General features: G+C 43.1%; 1 protein-coding gene across 1 annotated transcript in view; it reads left to right on the forward strand.

Moving 5' to 3' along the window:
* LOC134945224 (BOS complex subunit NOMO3-like) overlaps positions 1-17,153 on the forward strand; it is a 180,871-nt gene that overhangs the window by 149,227 nt on the left and 14,491 nt on the right. The window contains exons 23-28 of the mRNA XM_063934381.1: positions 1,731-1,844; positions 2,381-2,508; positions 3,577-3,718; positions 4,976-5,059; positions 12,694-12,804; positions 16,916-17,017. Of these exons, the coding sequence (XP_063790451.1) occupies positions 1,731-1,844; positions 2,381-2,508; positions 3,577-3,718; positions 4,976-5,059; positions 12,694-12,804; positions 16,916-17,017 (681 nt within the window). The remainder of the gene's footprint in view (positions 1-1,730; positions 1,845-2,380; positions 2,509-3,576; positions 3,719-4,975; positions 5,060-12,693; positions 12,805-16,915; positions 17,018-17,153) is intronic.

Genomic DNA, 17,153 nt, shown 5'->3' on the forward strand with positions numbered 1-17,153 from the left:
AGCAGTTCTCAGAACTAGATCTTGGTATCTTCCGAAGGTGGTGTCTAATTTCCACTTTAATTAATAAATTGTAGTCCCGGCTTTCCATGTACCGGGCCTGTCTGCGAGAGATGCATCGCTGGACGTGGTCCGTGCTTGAAGGATCTACGTGGATCGTACCAGTGCCATCAGAAAGACAGATTATCTCTTCATTCTCTACGTATTTCACAAGAGAGAATGGCTTGCTGATAAGCAGACGCTGGCAAGATGGCTTCGTATGACTTTTTCAAAAGCATATTCTCAGGCTGATCTCCCTGTTACGGCTAATGTCTCTGCTCACTCTACTCGTAAGGTAGGTCCCATCATGGGCAGCACAACGTGGTGGTTCAGCAGAACAGATATGTAAGGCAGCCACATGGTCTTCCATTAACACATTCATTAGACATTATTCCTTGGATACCTTTGCCTCTCAAGACGCTGAATTTTGGGCGAAGGATTCTCCTGTCCAATTAGGAGCGTCCCCACCACTAAATTGCTTTGGGAAATCCCATTGTTATCCTGTGGATAACCTGTGGACCCTGCCGGAGAAATATATGTTATGGTAAGAACTTACCGTTGATAACTCTATTTCTCCTAAGTCCACAGGATCCACAGGGATCCCACCCTGACGCACCTGATTTGAGGATCATTTTACTCATTAACCTCTTTCTTCTTGTACGGAAGGGTGTGCATGTGTGTTCTTATCGCCTGATTAGGGCTATCTATGATGCTCCTGCCTTGAGCTTTGGAATACAACTGATTTGCCCGAGCAAGGAGGCGGGGATATATGGACGGGCCCGTTGCATGCTGGGAGGCCGGAAAAGCTTTGACCGATTGGTGCAAATCCGTTGTTGCTTCATCATATCCCATTGTTATCCTGTGGATCCTGTGGACTTAGGAGAAATACTGTTACCAACGGTAAGTTCTTACCATAACGTATATTTTAAAACGTATCCAATACGATTTAATTAAAAAAAAATAATAATAAAAATATATATATATATATTTTTTTTCTACAACACAGTAAACAAGAAAAATAGCAGTTATTATGGTATACTGTATTAACAGCCAACGTTGAGAATTTAGTCAACAATGGTCAGGTTCTGTGTAGGCGAAGACAGTGGCCATCAGGCTGGCGCCACTCATGTTCCTTGATATCCTAGCTGCTATCAATGTCAGAAAATAAATAAATAAATAATTGCTTGTCACCAGTCATATCGTTCACAATTATTTAATTTGTAATTTTCTTCTGAAAAAATAAATATTTTTTTTCTAATGTATTGCTTATATCAATGGTGATGGGCGTGATATTAGGGTGCTGATATGTTTATACTTCCTGGGCGGCTGCTTCTCTCTGCAGCCCCCATGTATACACAGGTGGGGGAGGGGTTGTTGGTCTGGGCGATCACTGTTTCCAGCAGTGCAGAGGGGTCGGGAGGGTGTTTCTGACTGGTCGCAACAGATGCGACCATGTCGGGGAAAGCCCAGTTTGGCATAGTCGCATCTAATGCAATCACGCCAGGCAAGTGATTAATAAGTTTATAGTTATCCTGATTCTTTCCTCCGTTTTTTGTTGAGTTTTGTTTCATAACATCAGAAAAACATTTTGGAGGGTTTGCAGGAGCTTCCTCCTTGGTGAAGCATTGTTCTATTAATGGTAAAATATTAATGTGTTACATGTTATATTAATACATTTCATTGATTCTGCACAGATCCGATCAGAAGATGATCAGCCTCTAGCTGGAGTTCTCCTGTCTCTCAGTGGTGGAATGTTTCGCTCAAACCTTCTTACCCACGACAATGGGATGTTAACATTCTCAAACCTGGTGATTAAAGCATTCTGTGTAACACTTTTACTCACTGTTTATCAGTGGGTATAGTAAACTCTGCATAGTATTATCTAAAAAATAAATATATTCTTATGGATAAGGAACTATTGCTACAAATTTTAAATCAATGTATGTTTGAATACATCCTTTGTATCCATTACCTTTCTTTAAAAAAATAAATAAATCCGTTGCATGTGAATAGGAGTTGATTTTTGGATCCTCCCATATTCTACGCCTTGAGGAACCTATTTTTGTTGTTCACCCTTTACCAATACACAGTGGAGTAATCCATTTTGTCAGCTTAATCAATATTCATGAGCAGACAACCTATGAATACTCCAGATACAAGTGACATTACTGAGGCCTGTCGCGTGACAGTTTTCTAGCGACTTGGTACTGTATTATCAGACCACAGATAGCTGCATCCCCTGCTTATAAGCGAAAGGTCCACTTTTTCAGTGAATTAATAAAATGGTGTTATGTACTTTTATTTTCCTAAGCAAAGACAAGCTGAAGTAATGGTCTTGTTTCAGAGTCCTGGGCAGTATTATTTTAAGCCCATGATGAAGGAATTTCGCTTTGAGCCTTCTTCCCAGATGATAGAGGCACAAGAGGGACAGAATTTAAAGATTCAAATCACTGGCTACAGGACGGCTTACAGGTCAGTTTCCAGCTGGGATTTTAGACTTCAGACTTTGACAAGTGACACTTTAGAGACCACATTTCCTTATTTGCTTGCAGCAATAAAAACTTTCTTCACTTATGGATTAATATAAGAAAAAGCTCAATGAATCCAGCATAGGTATCGTTTCCAAACTTTGTAGTCCTCTATTCATTTTATTATGTGTAATTCTGTCATACAGTAACTTACATAAGTTGCTTAATATAATTTTTTTAGGGGCTTAGCTTACTTTGTTTTTGCTTATTTAAAATGTCAGCTGATCTTTCATTACCTATAGGTATCTCTTGTATTGATTCAGTGTATTGAAGTTAAGGGTAATGTGTAGCCCTTTTGAAGGTTAGCGTTCTTCCCATGCAGCCCCTGAAGTGCATCAGGTTGCCCATCACTGGTCTAGACCATGAAGCATATTCGGTTCCACCAGATTGCATTTTCATTACTCTACCACCATGGTATTCCTGGGACTAGACGTAATGAGAGAGCGTGTCTGGCCGATGTTTTAAAGTACCAATCATTTCAAAGGCAAAACTTGCCTTCTAGAGTTTTCCTTCATGAGAAACTGGACATTTTAGAGTTTGGACACATTTTTACAAAAGCCAACACTTCAAATAGCCTGCTGACGTTAGACATCCTAGATCAGTCAAACTATCAGAATTCTCCATGCTCTGATGCCTGTACAGTACAAGGGTGGTAGGAGGGGTGACAAAGAGTATTTGGAAAGAGATTTTTCAAAAATGCTACAATTTTGCTGATTAAGGTTAACTGGGGTTATCTTTTAAGTTCCAACATAGTTTTTTTTTTTTGTATCCGTTTATGTTGTTGGTTGGGCCTGTGTGTACATACTTCCTGATAACTAAAGTGCTTAATACGGTTTGTACTCCTTTTGCAATAATAGGGATATTGTTTATGAAAACTAGCTGAATAAGTGATGTTGCTAATAAACCATGAGACATTTACCTGCATTTCCATTTCATAATTTGAGTATACCTTGAAAAGATAATTATGATAGATAACCAAGTTTTTAATAATATACTGTCCACCTCACTGCAGTTGTTATGGAACAGTGTTCTCTTTAAATGGTGAACCAGAGCAAGGAGTGTCAGTGGAAGCCATGGGACAGAACGATTGTTCTATCTATGGTGAAGACACAGTCACAGACGAGGAGGGGAAATTCAGACTTCGCGGGTTAAGGGTGAGTGTAGATGTTTACTTTGTCCTGTTATATTTCACCAAATGATCGCACTATCCATTTAGTAATTTAATCGGAAAACACTTACTGTACAGTCGTGCGCTCACGCACACTTTAGCAGATTTCCAATTTTGCTGCAGCGATTTTTATTCTATTTGAGGCATGAGCCACATCTATCTTCTTTGTGAGGCCTGTATTCTACATTTCTGGCTAAGGACCTCTATGGTAAGTAAATATCAATACGTCAGGAAAACTTACATATGGAATAATGAATGATTGACCCCAAATGTCACTGCTTTTTTAAGTCCTTTTCTGTTGCTGGTAGTAGAGAAACCTTGAGGGTGGCGAAAGCAGTTTCTTTCTTTTTAGGGTAGGGGGGGCAGCATAGAGGACTTTAAAGCTGGTCTGACACATCGCTCCTGGCAGCAGTTGTGAGTTTCCAACTGTTTCTCTTTTGGGATAAGTGGTTCAGCTCCTCTTCATACACCTTGGTGAGGGGCATCATGGATTGGGGATAAGTGATATCTGAACGTCATTAAATTGTTTATTTTCACTGCTGGTTTTTCATACGCCATGTAAAATGCTAGAACAGCAAGAAGATATCTACATGTTGCTCACTGCATCAGCAGATCAGAGGGGGGATAGGGTTCTGTTCAACTGTGTTTTTGGTCTAGAAACCAAATGGTTCCCTTTGGGCAATTTTTTTGCTTTGTAACCCTAAACTCCATTCATTTTCTACGGCAAGCTCAACGTTGGATCATAGAAATCTATTATCAATCACATGGAATGGGAAGAGTTCCTAGAATCCAAGGAGGTCAAGGATGCATATATTTAAAATGCCAAAGTCCTAATGGAGACGCTATATCACCATGGAACCAGAATCACTCAGAAAAAGGAAAATATACATGCTTAAGGAAAGAAAGTGATGTAATTTGGGAACAAGATGTAGTTTGACACCCTCTGCCCAAACCTGTGTGGTCAATTCAATTAGGAGCAGGAGGGGAAAGTTGCCACTGCAACGGTGTAAAAACACTGGCAACGACAGCTGTACTTGCAGTCTCATCTCGCATTGTTCTCGTGGAATTGTGTATGAAACTGCGTACAAATATCGGAGAGCACTGTGGAACAGTGGATAGCCCTGCTTGCTTACGGCCGTGACTAATTTGAACCTTATTGAATTGATCCCATAGTGTTTTCACTCATTTTATTTAAAAATCCAAGTCTAGATATTTCTTTGACAGTATATTAGTTTATTTGCAGCCAGGATGTCTTTACCATGTGCAGTTGAAATCTGAGGGAAATGATCATATTGAGCGTGCGCTGCCACCATATCGTGCAATAGAGGTGAGTCTCTACAATTGTATTTATTATTCTACAGACTGGAAAATAGCATACAGATGTAATTGAGGGGCAGATGTATTAACCTGGAGAAGGCATAAGGAAGTGATAAACCAGTGATATGTGCAAGGTGATAAAGGCACCAGCCAATCAGCTCCCATATGTAAATTAACAGTTAGGATCTGATTGGCTGGTGCCTTTATCACCTTGCACATATCACTGGTTTATCACTTCCTTATGCCTTCTCCATGTTAATACATCTGCCCCTCAGTATCAAAGTATATACTTTAAATTCCATTTCTCTGGAGTACTCCTCCACTGCTTCCAACTGCCAGCTGGGGTCAGCATTTTGTTTTCTGTGTTTTTCACGCATGAGATTGGAACCTGGTCACAGACTGTTCTAGCACAATAATATTTAAATAATGAATGTATTTTTGCATAATAGCATTTTCTCTAACGTCCTAGTGGATGCTGGGGATTCCGAAAGGACCATGGGGAATAGCGGCTCCACAGGAGACTGGGCACAAAGTAAAAGCTTTAGGACTAGCTGGTGTGCACTGGCTCCTCCCCCTATGACCCTCCTCCAAGCCTCAGTTAAGATTTTGTGCCCGAACGAGAAGGGTGCAATCTAGGTGGCTCTCCTGAGCTGCTTAGAGTAAAAGTTTAAATAGGTTTTTTTTTTTTTTTTTTTTCAGTGAGACCTGCTGGCAACAGGCTCACTGCATCGAGGGACTAAGGGGAGAAGAAGCGAACTCACCTGCGTGCAGAGTGGATTGGGCTTCTTAGGCTACTGGACATTAGCTCCAGAGGGACGATTACAGGCCCAGCCATGGATGGGTCCCGGAGCCGCGCCGCCGGCCCCCTTACAGAGCCAGAAGAGTGAAGAGGTCCGGAAAATCGGCGGCAGAAGATGTCCTGTCTTCAATAAGGTAGCGCACAGCACCGCAGCTGTGCGCCATTGCTCTCAGCACACTTCACACTCCGGTCACTGAGGGTGCAGGGCGCTGGGGGGGGGCGCCCTGGGACGCAATGAAAATACCTTAAATGGCTAAAAATACATCACATATAGCTCCTGGGCTATATGGATGTATTTAACCCCTGACAGTTTTCCACAAAAAAGCGGGAGAAAGGCAGCCGAAAAAGGGGCGGAGCCTATCTACTCAGCACACAAGCGCCATTTTTTCCTCACAGCTCCGTTGGAGGAAGGCTCCCTGACTCTCCCCTGCAGTCCTGCACAACAGAAACAGGGTAAAACAAGAGAGGGGGGGCACTAAATTGGCATATTAATATATACAGCAGCTATATTAGGGAAAAACACTTATATAAGGTTATCCCTGTATATATATAGCGCTCTGGTGTGTGCTGGAAAACTCTCCCTCTGTCTCCCCAAAGGGCTAGTGGGGTCCTGTCCTCTATCAGAGCATTCCCTGTGTGTGTGCTGTGTGTCGGTACGCTGTGTCGACATGTATGAGGAGGAAAATGGTGTGGAGGCGGAGCAATTGCCTGTGTTAGTGATGTCACCCCCTAGGGAGTCGACACCTGACTGGATGGTCTTATGGAAAGAATTACGTGATAGTGTCGGCACTTTACAAAAGACTGTTGACGACATGAGACAGCCGGCAAATCAGTTAATACCTGTACAGGCGTCTCAAACACCGTCAGGGGCTATAAAACGCCCGTTACCTCAGGTCGATACAGACACTGACACGGACACTGACTCCAGTGTCGACGGTGAGGAAACAAACGTATTTTCCAGTAGGGCCACACGTTACATGATCACGGCAATGAAGGAGGTTTTGAACATTTCTGATACTACAAGTACCACAAAAAAGGGTATTATGTGGGGTGTGAAAAAACTACCCGTAGTTTTTCCTGAATCAGATGAATTAAATGAGGTGTGTGATGAAGCGTGGGTTTCCCCCGATAAAAAACTGCTAATTTCTAAAAAATTATTGGCATTATACCCTTTCCCACCAGAGGTTAGGGCACGTTGGGAAACACCCCCTAGCGTAGATAAGGCGCTCACACGCTTATCAAAACAAGTGGCGTTACCGTCCCCTGATACGGCCGCCCTCAAGGAACCAGCTGATAGGAAGCTGGAAAATATCCTTAAAAGTATATACACACATACTGGTATTATACTGCGACCAGCAATCGCCTCAGCCTGGATGTGCAGTGCTGGGGTGGCTTGGTCGGATTCCCTGACTGAAAATATTGATACCCTGGACAGGGACAATATATTATTGACTATAGAGCATTTAAAGGATGCATTTCTATATATGCGAGATGCACAGAGGGATATTTGCACTCTGGCATCAAGAGTAAGTGCGATGTCCATTTCTGCCAGAAGAGGATTATGGACGCGACAGTGGTCAAGGGATGCGGATTCCAAACGGCATATGGAAGTATTGCCGTATAAAGGGGAGGAGTTATTTGGGGTCGGTCTATCGGACCTGGTGGCCACGGCAACGGCTGGAAAATCCACCTTTTTACCCCAAGTCACCTCGCAGCAGAAAAAGATACCGTCTTTTCAGGCTCAGTCCTTTCGTCCCCATAAGGGCAAGCGGGCAAAAGGCCACTCATATCTGCCCCGGGGCAGAGGAAGGGGAAAAAGACTGCAGCAAACAGCCTCTTCCCACGAACAGAAGCCCTCCCCCGCTTCTGCCAAGTCCTCAGCATGACGCTGGGGCCTTACAAGCGGACTCAGGCACGGTGGGGGCCCGTCTCAAGAATTTCAGCGCGCAGTGGGCACACTCGCAAGTGGACCCCTGGATCCTGCAGGTAGTATCTCAGGGGTACAAATTGGAATTCGAGACGTCTCCCCCTCGCCGGTTCCTGAAGTCTGCTTTACCAACGTCTCCCCCCGACAGGGAGGCGGTATTGGAAGCCATTCACAAGCTTTATTCCCAGCAGGTGATAATCAAGGTACCCCTCCTACAACAGGGAAAGGGGTATTATTCCACGCTGTTTGTGGTACCGAAGCCGGACGGCTCGGTGAGACCCATTTTAAATCTGAAATCCTTGAACACTTACATAAAAAGGTTCAAGTTCAAGATGGAGTCACTCAGAGCAGTGATAGCGAACCTGGAAGAAGGGGACTATATGGTGTCTCTGGACATCAAGGATGCTTACCTCCATGTCCCAATTTGCCCTTCTCACCAAGGGTACCTCAGGTTTGTGGTACCGAACTGTCACTATCAGTTTCAGACGCTGCCGTTTGGATTGTCCACGGCACCCCGGGTCTTTACCAAGGTAATGGCCGAAATGATGATTCTTCTTCGAAGAAAAGGCGTCTTAATTATCCCTTACTTGGACGATCTCCTGATAAGGGCAAGGTCCAGAGAACAGTTAGAGGTCGGAGTAGCACTATCTCAAGTAGTACTACGACAGCACGGATGGATTCTAAATATTCCAAAATCACAGCTGATTCCGACGACACGTCTGCTGTTCCTAGGGATGATTCTGGACACAGTACAGAAAAAGGTGTTTCTCCCGGAGGAGAAAGCCAAGGAGTTATCCGACCTAGTCAGGAACCTCCTAAGACCAGGCCAAGTGTCAGTACATCAATGCACAAGGGTCCTGGGAAAGATGGTGGCTTCTTACGAAGCGATTCCATTCGGCAGATTCCACGCAAGAACTTTTCAGTGGGATCTGCTGGACAAATGGTCCGGATCGCATCTTCAAATGCATCAGCGGATAACCCTGTCTCCAAGGACAAGGGTGTCTCTCCTGTGGTGGTTACAGAGTGCTCATCTCCTAGAGGGCCGCAGATTCGGCATTCAGGATTGGGTCCTGGTGACCACGGATGCCAGCCTGAGAGGCTGGGGAGCAGTCACACAGGGAAGAAATTTCCAGGGCTTGTGGTCAAGCATGGAAACGTCACTTCACATAAATATCCTGGAACTAAGGGCCATTTACAATGCCCTAAGTCAGGCAAGACCTCTGCATCAGGGTCAGCCGGTGTTGATCCAGTCGGACAACATCACGGCAGTCGCCCACGTAAACAGACAGGGCGGCACAAGAAGCAGGAGGGCAATGATGGAAGTGGCAAGGATTCTTCGCTGGGCGGAGAATCATGTGATAGCACTGTCAGCAGTGTTCATTCCGGGAGTGGACCAACTGGGAAGCAGACTTCCTCAGCAGACACGATCTTCACCCGGGGGAGTGGGGACTTCACCCAGAAGTCTTCCACATGATTGTGAACCGTTGGGAAAAACCAAAGGTGGACATGATGGCGTCCCGCCTCAACAAAAAACTGGACAGATATTGCGCCAGGTCAAGGGACCCTCGGGCAATAGCTGTGGACGCTCTGGTAACACCGTGGGTGTACCAGTCAGTGTATGTGTTCCCTCCTCTTCCTCTCATACCAAAAGTACTGAGAATCATAAGAAGGAGAGGAGTAAAGACTATACTCGTGGCTCCGGATTGGCCAAGAAGGACTTGGTACCCGGAAATTCAAGAGATGCTCACGGAAGACCCGTGGCCTCTACCTCTAAGAAAGGACCTGCTCCAGCAGGGACCATGTCTGTTCCAAGACTTACCGCGGCTGCGTTTGACGGCATGGCGGTTGAACGCCGGATCCTGAAGGAAAAAGGCATTCCGGATGAAGTCATCCCTACCCTGATCAAAGCCAGGAAGGATGTAACCATACAACATTATCACCGTATTTGGCGTAAATATGTTGCGTGGTGCGAGGCCAGGAAGGCCCCTACAGAGGAATTTCAACTGGGTCGTTTCCTGCATTTCCTGCAAACAGGACTGTCTATGGGCCTCAAATTAGGGTCCATTAAGGTTCAAATTTCGGCCCTGTCAATATTCTTCCAAAAAGAACTGGCTTCTGTTCCTGAAGTTCAGACGTTTGTCAAGGGAGTACTGCATATACATCCTCCTTTTGTGCCTCCAGTGGCACCTTGGGATCTCAATGTAGTTTTGGGATTCCTAAAATCACATTGGTTTGAACCACTCAGCACTGTGGACTTAAAATATCTCACATGGAAAGTGGTAATGCTGTTAGCCCTGGCTTCAGCCAGGCGTGTCTCAGAATTGGCGGCTTTATCCTATAAAAGCCCTTACCTAATTTTTCATACGGACAGGGCAGAATTGAGGACTCGTCCTCAATTTCTTCCTAAGGTGGTTTCAGCATTTCACTTAAACCAGCCTATTGTGGTGCCTGCGGCTACTAGGGACTTGGAGGATTCCAAGTTGCTGGACGTAGTCAGGGCCCTGAAAATATATGTTTCCAGGACGGCTGGAGTCAGAAAATCTGATTCGCTGTTTATCCTGTATGCACCCAGCAAGCTGGGTGCTCCTGCTTCTAAGCAGACGATTGCTCGTTGGATTTGTAGTACAATTCAGCTTGCACATTCTGTGGCAGGCCTGCCACAGCCAAAATCTGTAAAAGCCCATTCCACACGGAAAGTGGGCTCATCTTGGGCGGCTGCCCGAGGGGTCTCGGCTTTACAACTTTGCCGAGCAGCTACTTGGTCAGGGGCAAACACGTTTGCTAAATTCTACAAATTTGATACCCTGGCTGAGGAGGACCTGGAGTTCTCTCATTCGGTGCTGCAGAGTCATCCGCACTCTCCCGCCCGTTTGGGAGCTTTGGTATAATCCCCATGGTCCTTTCGGAGTCCCCAGCATCCACTAGGACGTTAGAGAAAATAAGAATTTACTTACCGATAATTCTATTTCTCATAGTCCGTAGTGGATGCTGGGCGCCCATCCCAAGTGCGGATTGTCTGCATTACTTGTACATAGTTATTGTTACAAAAATCGGGTTATTGTTGTTGTGAGCCATCTTTTCAGAGGCTCCTTCTGTTATCATGCTGTTAACTGGGTTCAGATCACAAGTTGTACGGTGTGATTGGTGTGGCTGGTATGAGTCTTACCCGGGATTCAAAATCCTTCCTTATTGTGTACGCTCGTCCGGGCACAGTATCTTAACTGAGGCTTGGAGGAGGGTCATAGGGGGAGGAGCCAGTGCACACCAGCTAGTCCTAAAGCTTTTACTTTGTGCCCAGTCTCCTGCGGAGCCGCTATTCCCCATGGTCCTTTCGGAGTCCCCAGCATCCACTACGGACTATGAGAAATAGAATTATCGGTAAGTAAATTCTTATTTTTTCCAGCTGCACAATTATCTTGAATTTAAATACATATTTCCATTTGATATGTCTCTAAAGTCATTGCATCACTTTTTAATGCAGATCCCTTATTTTAAATGTTATCCTAAATGCTTCAGAGGTTTACTACTACTGCTGCTACTACTACAAAGTGGTATGTTAAACAGTCATGTAAAAAACAAGGTAACGTGCTAGTATAGTCCGGTGGGGATACACATGCAGCATTTGGCATCTTGAATCAAATGCTCTGGATCTTGCTGTACTGATGTGTATGGTATGAGTGGTGGGGTTTGAAGTAAGCAGCATTTTCCCAGTGTTCCATGTGGCAAGTGCTGGGAATGCACCAGGTGTTTTGTGTAGAAGCATGTTAGGAAGTGTGCCTCTACATGCAGCAAAGCTCTTAAGTGAGTGAAGGCAGCAATGTCTGTGCTCTTTTAGTGCTATATTCTGGTGCATTTATGATGAGCTGAGCCAGGTCTCGCTTTGACTAGACTAGAGTTTTATTCAGCTAGTGTGAAATGCAAATCCTGGCACATGGGCTTAAATACCTCATTAGTGTAATGTGCCTGATCGGACCGAGGCCATTTGAACAGAATTGGGTGTTAATGTATCATTTTAAAGACGAACACCATATAAATCGGTTCATAGAACGGACTATATTTTAAAGAGGTGTATTGCTATTTCTGGACTATTGTTTAAAACCGTGGTTCCGAAACGGAGTGCTGTGGGGCACATGCAGGGGTGCCACTGGTTTGTTGGTCCAGGACAAAAATCTAATTTTTTATGGTCAATGTGATGAGCAAAACCAGTGCAGGTGGCTGCCGATCATAAAATATGTTGCACCACCACCTAAATGAATCTAAAGCTGGGTACACACCTTAAGATGTATCTGTCCATTCTGTCTCTTGGGAACAAAAATCAATGTATGGGAGTAAATGACAACCATTTGCTTCCAAATGCTGGAAAAGGGACAAAAATAATTGTTCAGATAAATTTGTTAAATCCAATGGATTTTACCACTTTGTCTGAACGTCCATTGTTAGCAAGCAAATGGTGGATTGTCGTTTGCTCTCGTACATTACAAGATTTTTGTTCACACCATACAGATTGGACAAATGCGTCTGTAGGTGTGTACTCAGCATAAGGGTGACATGTAGGCACAATTTACTCCATTTAATATTTTTTTGTCTAGATTTCTCCAATAAGAAACATTTGGCCTAGAAGTGCAGTGAACAAAATGCTCATGCTCTAGGGTGCATTGATTCCAAAAAGCTTTTTGAACCACAGTTTTACAATGATGTAGGTGCAGCTTGTTTTAAGTCAGTGTAGCCAATGTAGATGAAACACATTTTAAAATGACCGTCCTGTGAATTCCAAAGATAAAGCTCCTAAAATGTGTTATTTACCTGTAATGTCACAATTACTCGTTTGCTAGTTTCTACATTATATCCAACATATATATTTAGTTTGCATTAATTATTGAACAGTTCATATACATGCTTTTTATATTTTATCTTTTAGGTTGGCAGCAATGATATAGATGATGTCAACATTATTGCCTTCCGTCAAATCAACCAGTTTGACTTAAGTGGAAATGTGATTACTTCACCTGAGCACCTGTCTACCTTACTGGTAAGTTTCCGCTTTTACCCAGATCAGTTTTACTACATGATGCAAGGGCGTAGCTACCATAGGTGCAGGGAGTACAGCTGCTATGGGGCCCAGAGCTAGAGGGGCCCACCTTCCCTGTCCAGTCACATGTGTTTTGTCATGATGTATATTTCTAAATGTGATCATTATTCACACACATGCTTCCTGGTATAGCAAGTGGTTTCTGTCATCTACAATTATATCTTGCACAGATCACTTGTTTTTAGGTTGTACAATTGAATTGTCGTGTCCTTATTGATTATAAGGTTCAGTTATATTTTCTGGGTGACCAGACTGTGACTGTATCACTTATGAAACAAAGCACTTTGTTTCAAATCACATAAGAATAAGTCAGTATCCCAATTTATAAAAGACCATTTACTAAACATGTTAAAATAAATTATATATATATATATATATATATATATACACACATACACACACACACACACACGTATATATATATATATATATATATATATACACACACTGCCACTTCCATTCACAGCCAGAATCTCTCAGGATCCATTCTGTGAGTTGTACTGAGGAGGTTTTCATTGCATTGTGATTGTCAAATCAGCTTTATACTTTTTGAAGTATTTTTTCCTAGAAGTATTCTATATAGGGGCTAATACCTGAATCAGAAATAGTCCTGATTGTAAGATCTGGATATCTTATTCAGGCAGTGCGTCAAAATCTGACTGCCCGTATTTTTAAAGGGAACCTCAATCAATAGTCCCTATAAGGAGCTCCACAAAGGAGTCTCGAATAATTATCTTTAAGGCAGAATTTTATATCTAGGACCATTAGGATTCCTAAAAGGAACCACCAAGAAAGCTCCTATCAGGAGCGAACTTAAGAGAATCCTTTTTTTATCACTATACCCAAGGTTGTGATTCTCCACACACAAATCTGTTAATGGCAAATAAGCCAGTTTTATATATATTTGTTACCCCTGATGAAGTCGATAAGACGAATCGCGTTGGGTTTGTCAGTCAGGAGTTTCCAGCATAGTTTGTGAAGATACTCCCTCTTAAGCTCGCACCTTGAAAAAGGTGAGGGAGTATCTAGAGTTAAAGACCACACAACGAACATACTGGTTATCCTTTATTGTCATCATTTTAAATACATCTTTGTAAACACTATATGAGGAATTTTATGTGAAAACTGTATTTGTTCTAACATGTGTTATTAAAACAATTTTTTACTAATTGGCCTTGGGCCTCTTGTTTGGGTGACCATCTGGTGAGGGGTGTCCGTTACAGGTTCCCAGATACAAATCTTCTCCAGTATTCAATTCTGACTTATGGAAACAACACTGGAAGAACCATTGTAGATACAATCTTATTTAGCGCACTTGGGAAACTGTTTTTTTTATTCTGTATGCTATTGAGGTCCTCCAACAGGGACCTCTCCCGTTGTGCTGCTTTGAACTTGGCGCAAGATAAAGATACTGTTGTGTTTCACACACATATATATATATATATATATATATATATATATATATATATATATATATATACACACACACACACACGCACGCACACACACACACACACACACACACACACACACACATATATACACACACACACACACACACACACACACACACACACACACACACCTTATCATCATCTGGAAAGGCAAATGTTTCAGCACAAGGTAGCAGAATATATTCGGTCAGTGGTTCTCAAACTGTGCCTAGGCACCCTGGTGTGCCTTGGCACAGTTGCAGGGGTGTCCTAGGTTGATGGTCCAGGACCAATTTAAATCACTTCTGGTCAGTGTAATAGGTAAAACCAGTGCTGGTGGTTGTCAGTCATAAACTGTGTGGACAAACAGAAGCAAATCTTGTCCCTCACCACACAATTGAACCCAAGGATGACATATGAACACTATTTACCTAATTTAAAATGTATTTTCCTAAATTTCTCAAAAAGAAACTTAAGGCTAGGAGTGCCGTGAAAAAAAATCTGATACTCTAGGGCAGTCCTGGCCAGCCTGTGTCTCTCCAGCTGTTGTGAAACTACAAGTTCCAGCATGCCCTGCCACAGTTTTAGCATTTCCTAGTCGCTCAATTGTGACAGGGCATGCTGGAACTTGTAGTTTCACAACAGCTGGAGAGCCACAGGTGGGCCAGGCCTGCTCTAGGGTGCAGTTAATCAAAAACGTATGGGAACCACTGTATTAGGTGACATTGCAGACTGGTACAAAGTAGTTCAGCTGCAGATGATTTATGTAGCCTGTACACACCCCTACTGGAGTCGGTACTACTCACAACTACACTGCGGAAGGGGTAGTGGAAGTACACGCCACAGAGTGACAGGTGGGACCCGGACCTATGTCACCAGGAGCTGGGTGCACCGACACCACAGCAGACCATGCCGCTCAATTAATCAGCCAGGTACTGTAGGAGCTGTCCACACAGCCCAAAAAGAGTAGCAGTGTCAATTCCCTGTGGTGTGTTAGATTGTAAGTGTATAGAAGTGTGATAGTCAATATTCAGAAACCTTAACTCTTTCCGTTGGTTACACCCCAGTTTCTTCAGAAGCAAAGAGTGTGTCCAATTTTTGGATTTGTCAGCTTTGCATAACCGCTTTTGGAAGCCTCATCCATCCATAAAGAAGAGTTATCAAAAGCAGGGTACTTTGTATAGCAGTGACAGTTATGCCCTTATTTATCAATGAGTGATAAATTTCACTATGAGTGATAAATTGCACCAGCCAATCACCTCCTAACTGCCATGCTACAGACTCTGGGGCAGATGTATTATCCTGAAGACGGCATAAGGAAGTAATAAACCAGTGATAAGTTCAAGGTGATAAACGCACCAGCCAGTCAACTCCTAGCTGTCAGTTTGCATATTGGAGCTGATTGGCTGGTGCGTTTATCACCTTGCACTTATCACTGGTTTATCACTTCCTTATGCCTTCTCCAGGTTAATACATCTGCCCCTTTGTTTGAAAAATGACAGGTGCTTATTGGCTGGGGAAATTTATCACTCACAGTGAAATTTATCACTTATTGATAAATAAGGGCATAAGTCTGGTCATTGAGGTTTAAAGCACCTCTGCTCATGAATAATCTAAAATGGAACATGATACATTGTGTAAAGGATTATTAACATGTTTATACAAAAACAAGGAACAATACTTTCCCCACTGGTTCTGACACTCTTAACCTCTTACCATGTCATGCGGTTGTTGGGTCTTTACAACCAAGAGTGTAGCTACCATAGGTGTAAGGAATGCAGCAGCTATGAGGCCCAGGGCTACGAGGGATCCACCATCCCTGTCACATTTATGTGTTATACATTTTTCACAGATGGGTGACAAATTTTTGCCTTCGGACCTACAATATATCTAGGTATGCCCCTGGTCCTGCTCATTGTAATGTGGTATAAAGTAAACCTGAGGGAATTATGATGTTACTTAATATGAACTGGGGTCACTGTAATGTGACATAAACTGGGGTCACTGTAATGTGACATATGAATTGTGGACACTGTATATCTTAATGTGAATTGGGGATACTGTGTGGCCTAATGTGTACTGGCAGCCTTACAATGTGATATAATGTGAACTAGGGCACTACATTGGGGCATAAAATTAAAAATTGCTGTGGAGAGGTGTCTCTAGTAACACTGGGAATTAGGGGCCCACAAAGTTCTGGCTACACTCCTGCTTACAGCAATTAATCCTGAATGCAGTTGTTATAATCACCATCCAACATTCACTTCAGGGGGTACTGAACTATTCAGGGCACTCAGTTTTGTTGTCCTACTACCATTAGAGGAGGAGATATAGTAGGTGAATTAAGATTGTGGTAGAAATCCTGAGAGAAAGCGTTGTCACTATGGATTGATCATAAGCACTTGGGGATGAGCTCCAGTGGGAAGGGTATTGTTCCTTGTGTTTGTATATGTCTGCTTGAGGTGTGGAGTTCACCTACAGGGCTGCTAATCCTTGCGCATTTAATAGCCCCCCATTAACAGTTATATTAACAGTAGGAATCTGTGTGACTGAAATAAAGCAGTGCAGTATACATATTTTATTGTAGATATTCTTATGTTGTTTTCTTCTGTATGTAGGTAAAGCTCTATAAAAGTGACAACTTGGACAACCCAATACAGTCAGTGTCTCTGGGACAATCTCTGTTTTTCCACTTTCCCCCTCTGCTCCGAGATGGAGAGGTAACTATGTATTTTTTGCCATGGATTTATATCTAGGTTTGAAATAGAAAGTTGAGGATGCGCACCACCAGGTACTGTATGCTATAAGTGCAGCCATGTAGGTTCTACTAAAATGAAATGATTAATAGTTACCAAA

Source organism: Pseudophryne corroboree, chromosome 7 (assembly GCF_028390025.1).
Source record: "Pseudophryne corroboree isolate aPseCor3 chromosome 7, aPseCor3.hap2, whole genome shotgun sequence".
Taxonomy (NCBI): Eukaryota; Metazoa; Chordata; class Amphibia; order Anura; family Myobatrachidae; genus Pseudophryne; species Pseudophryne corroboree.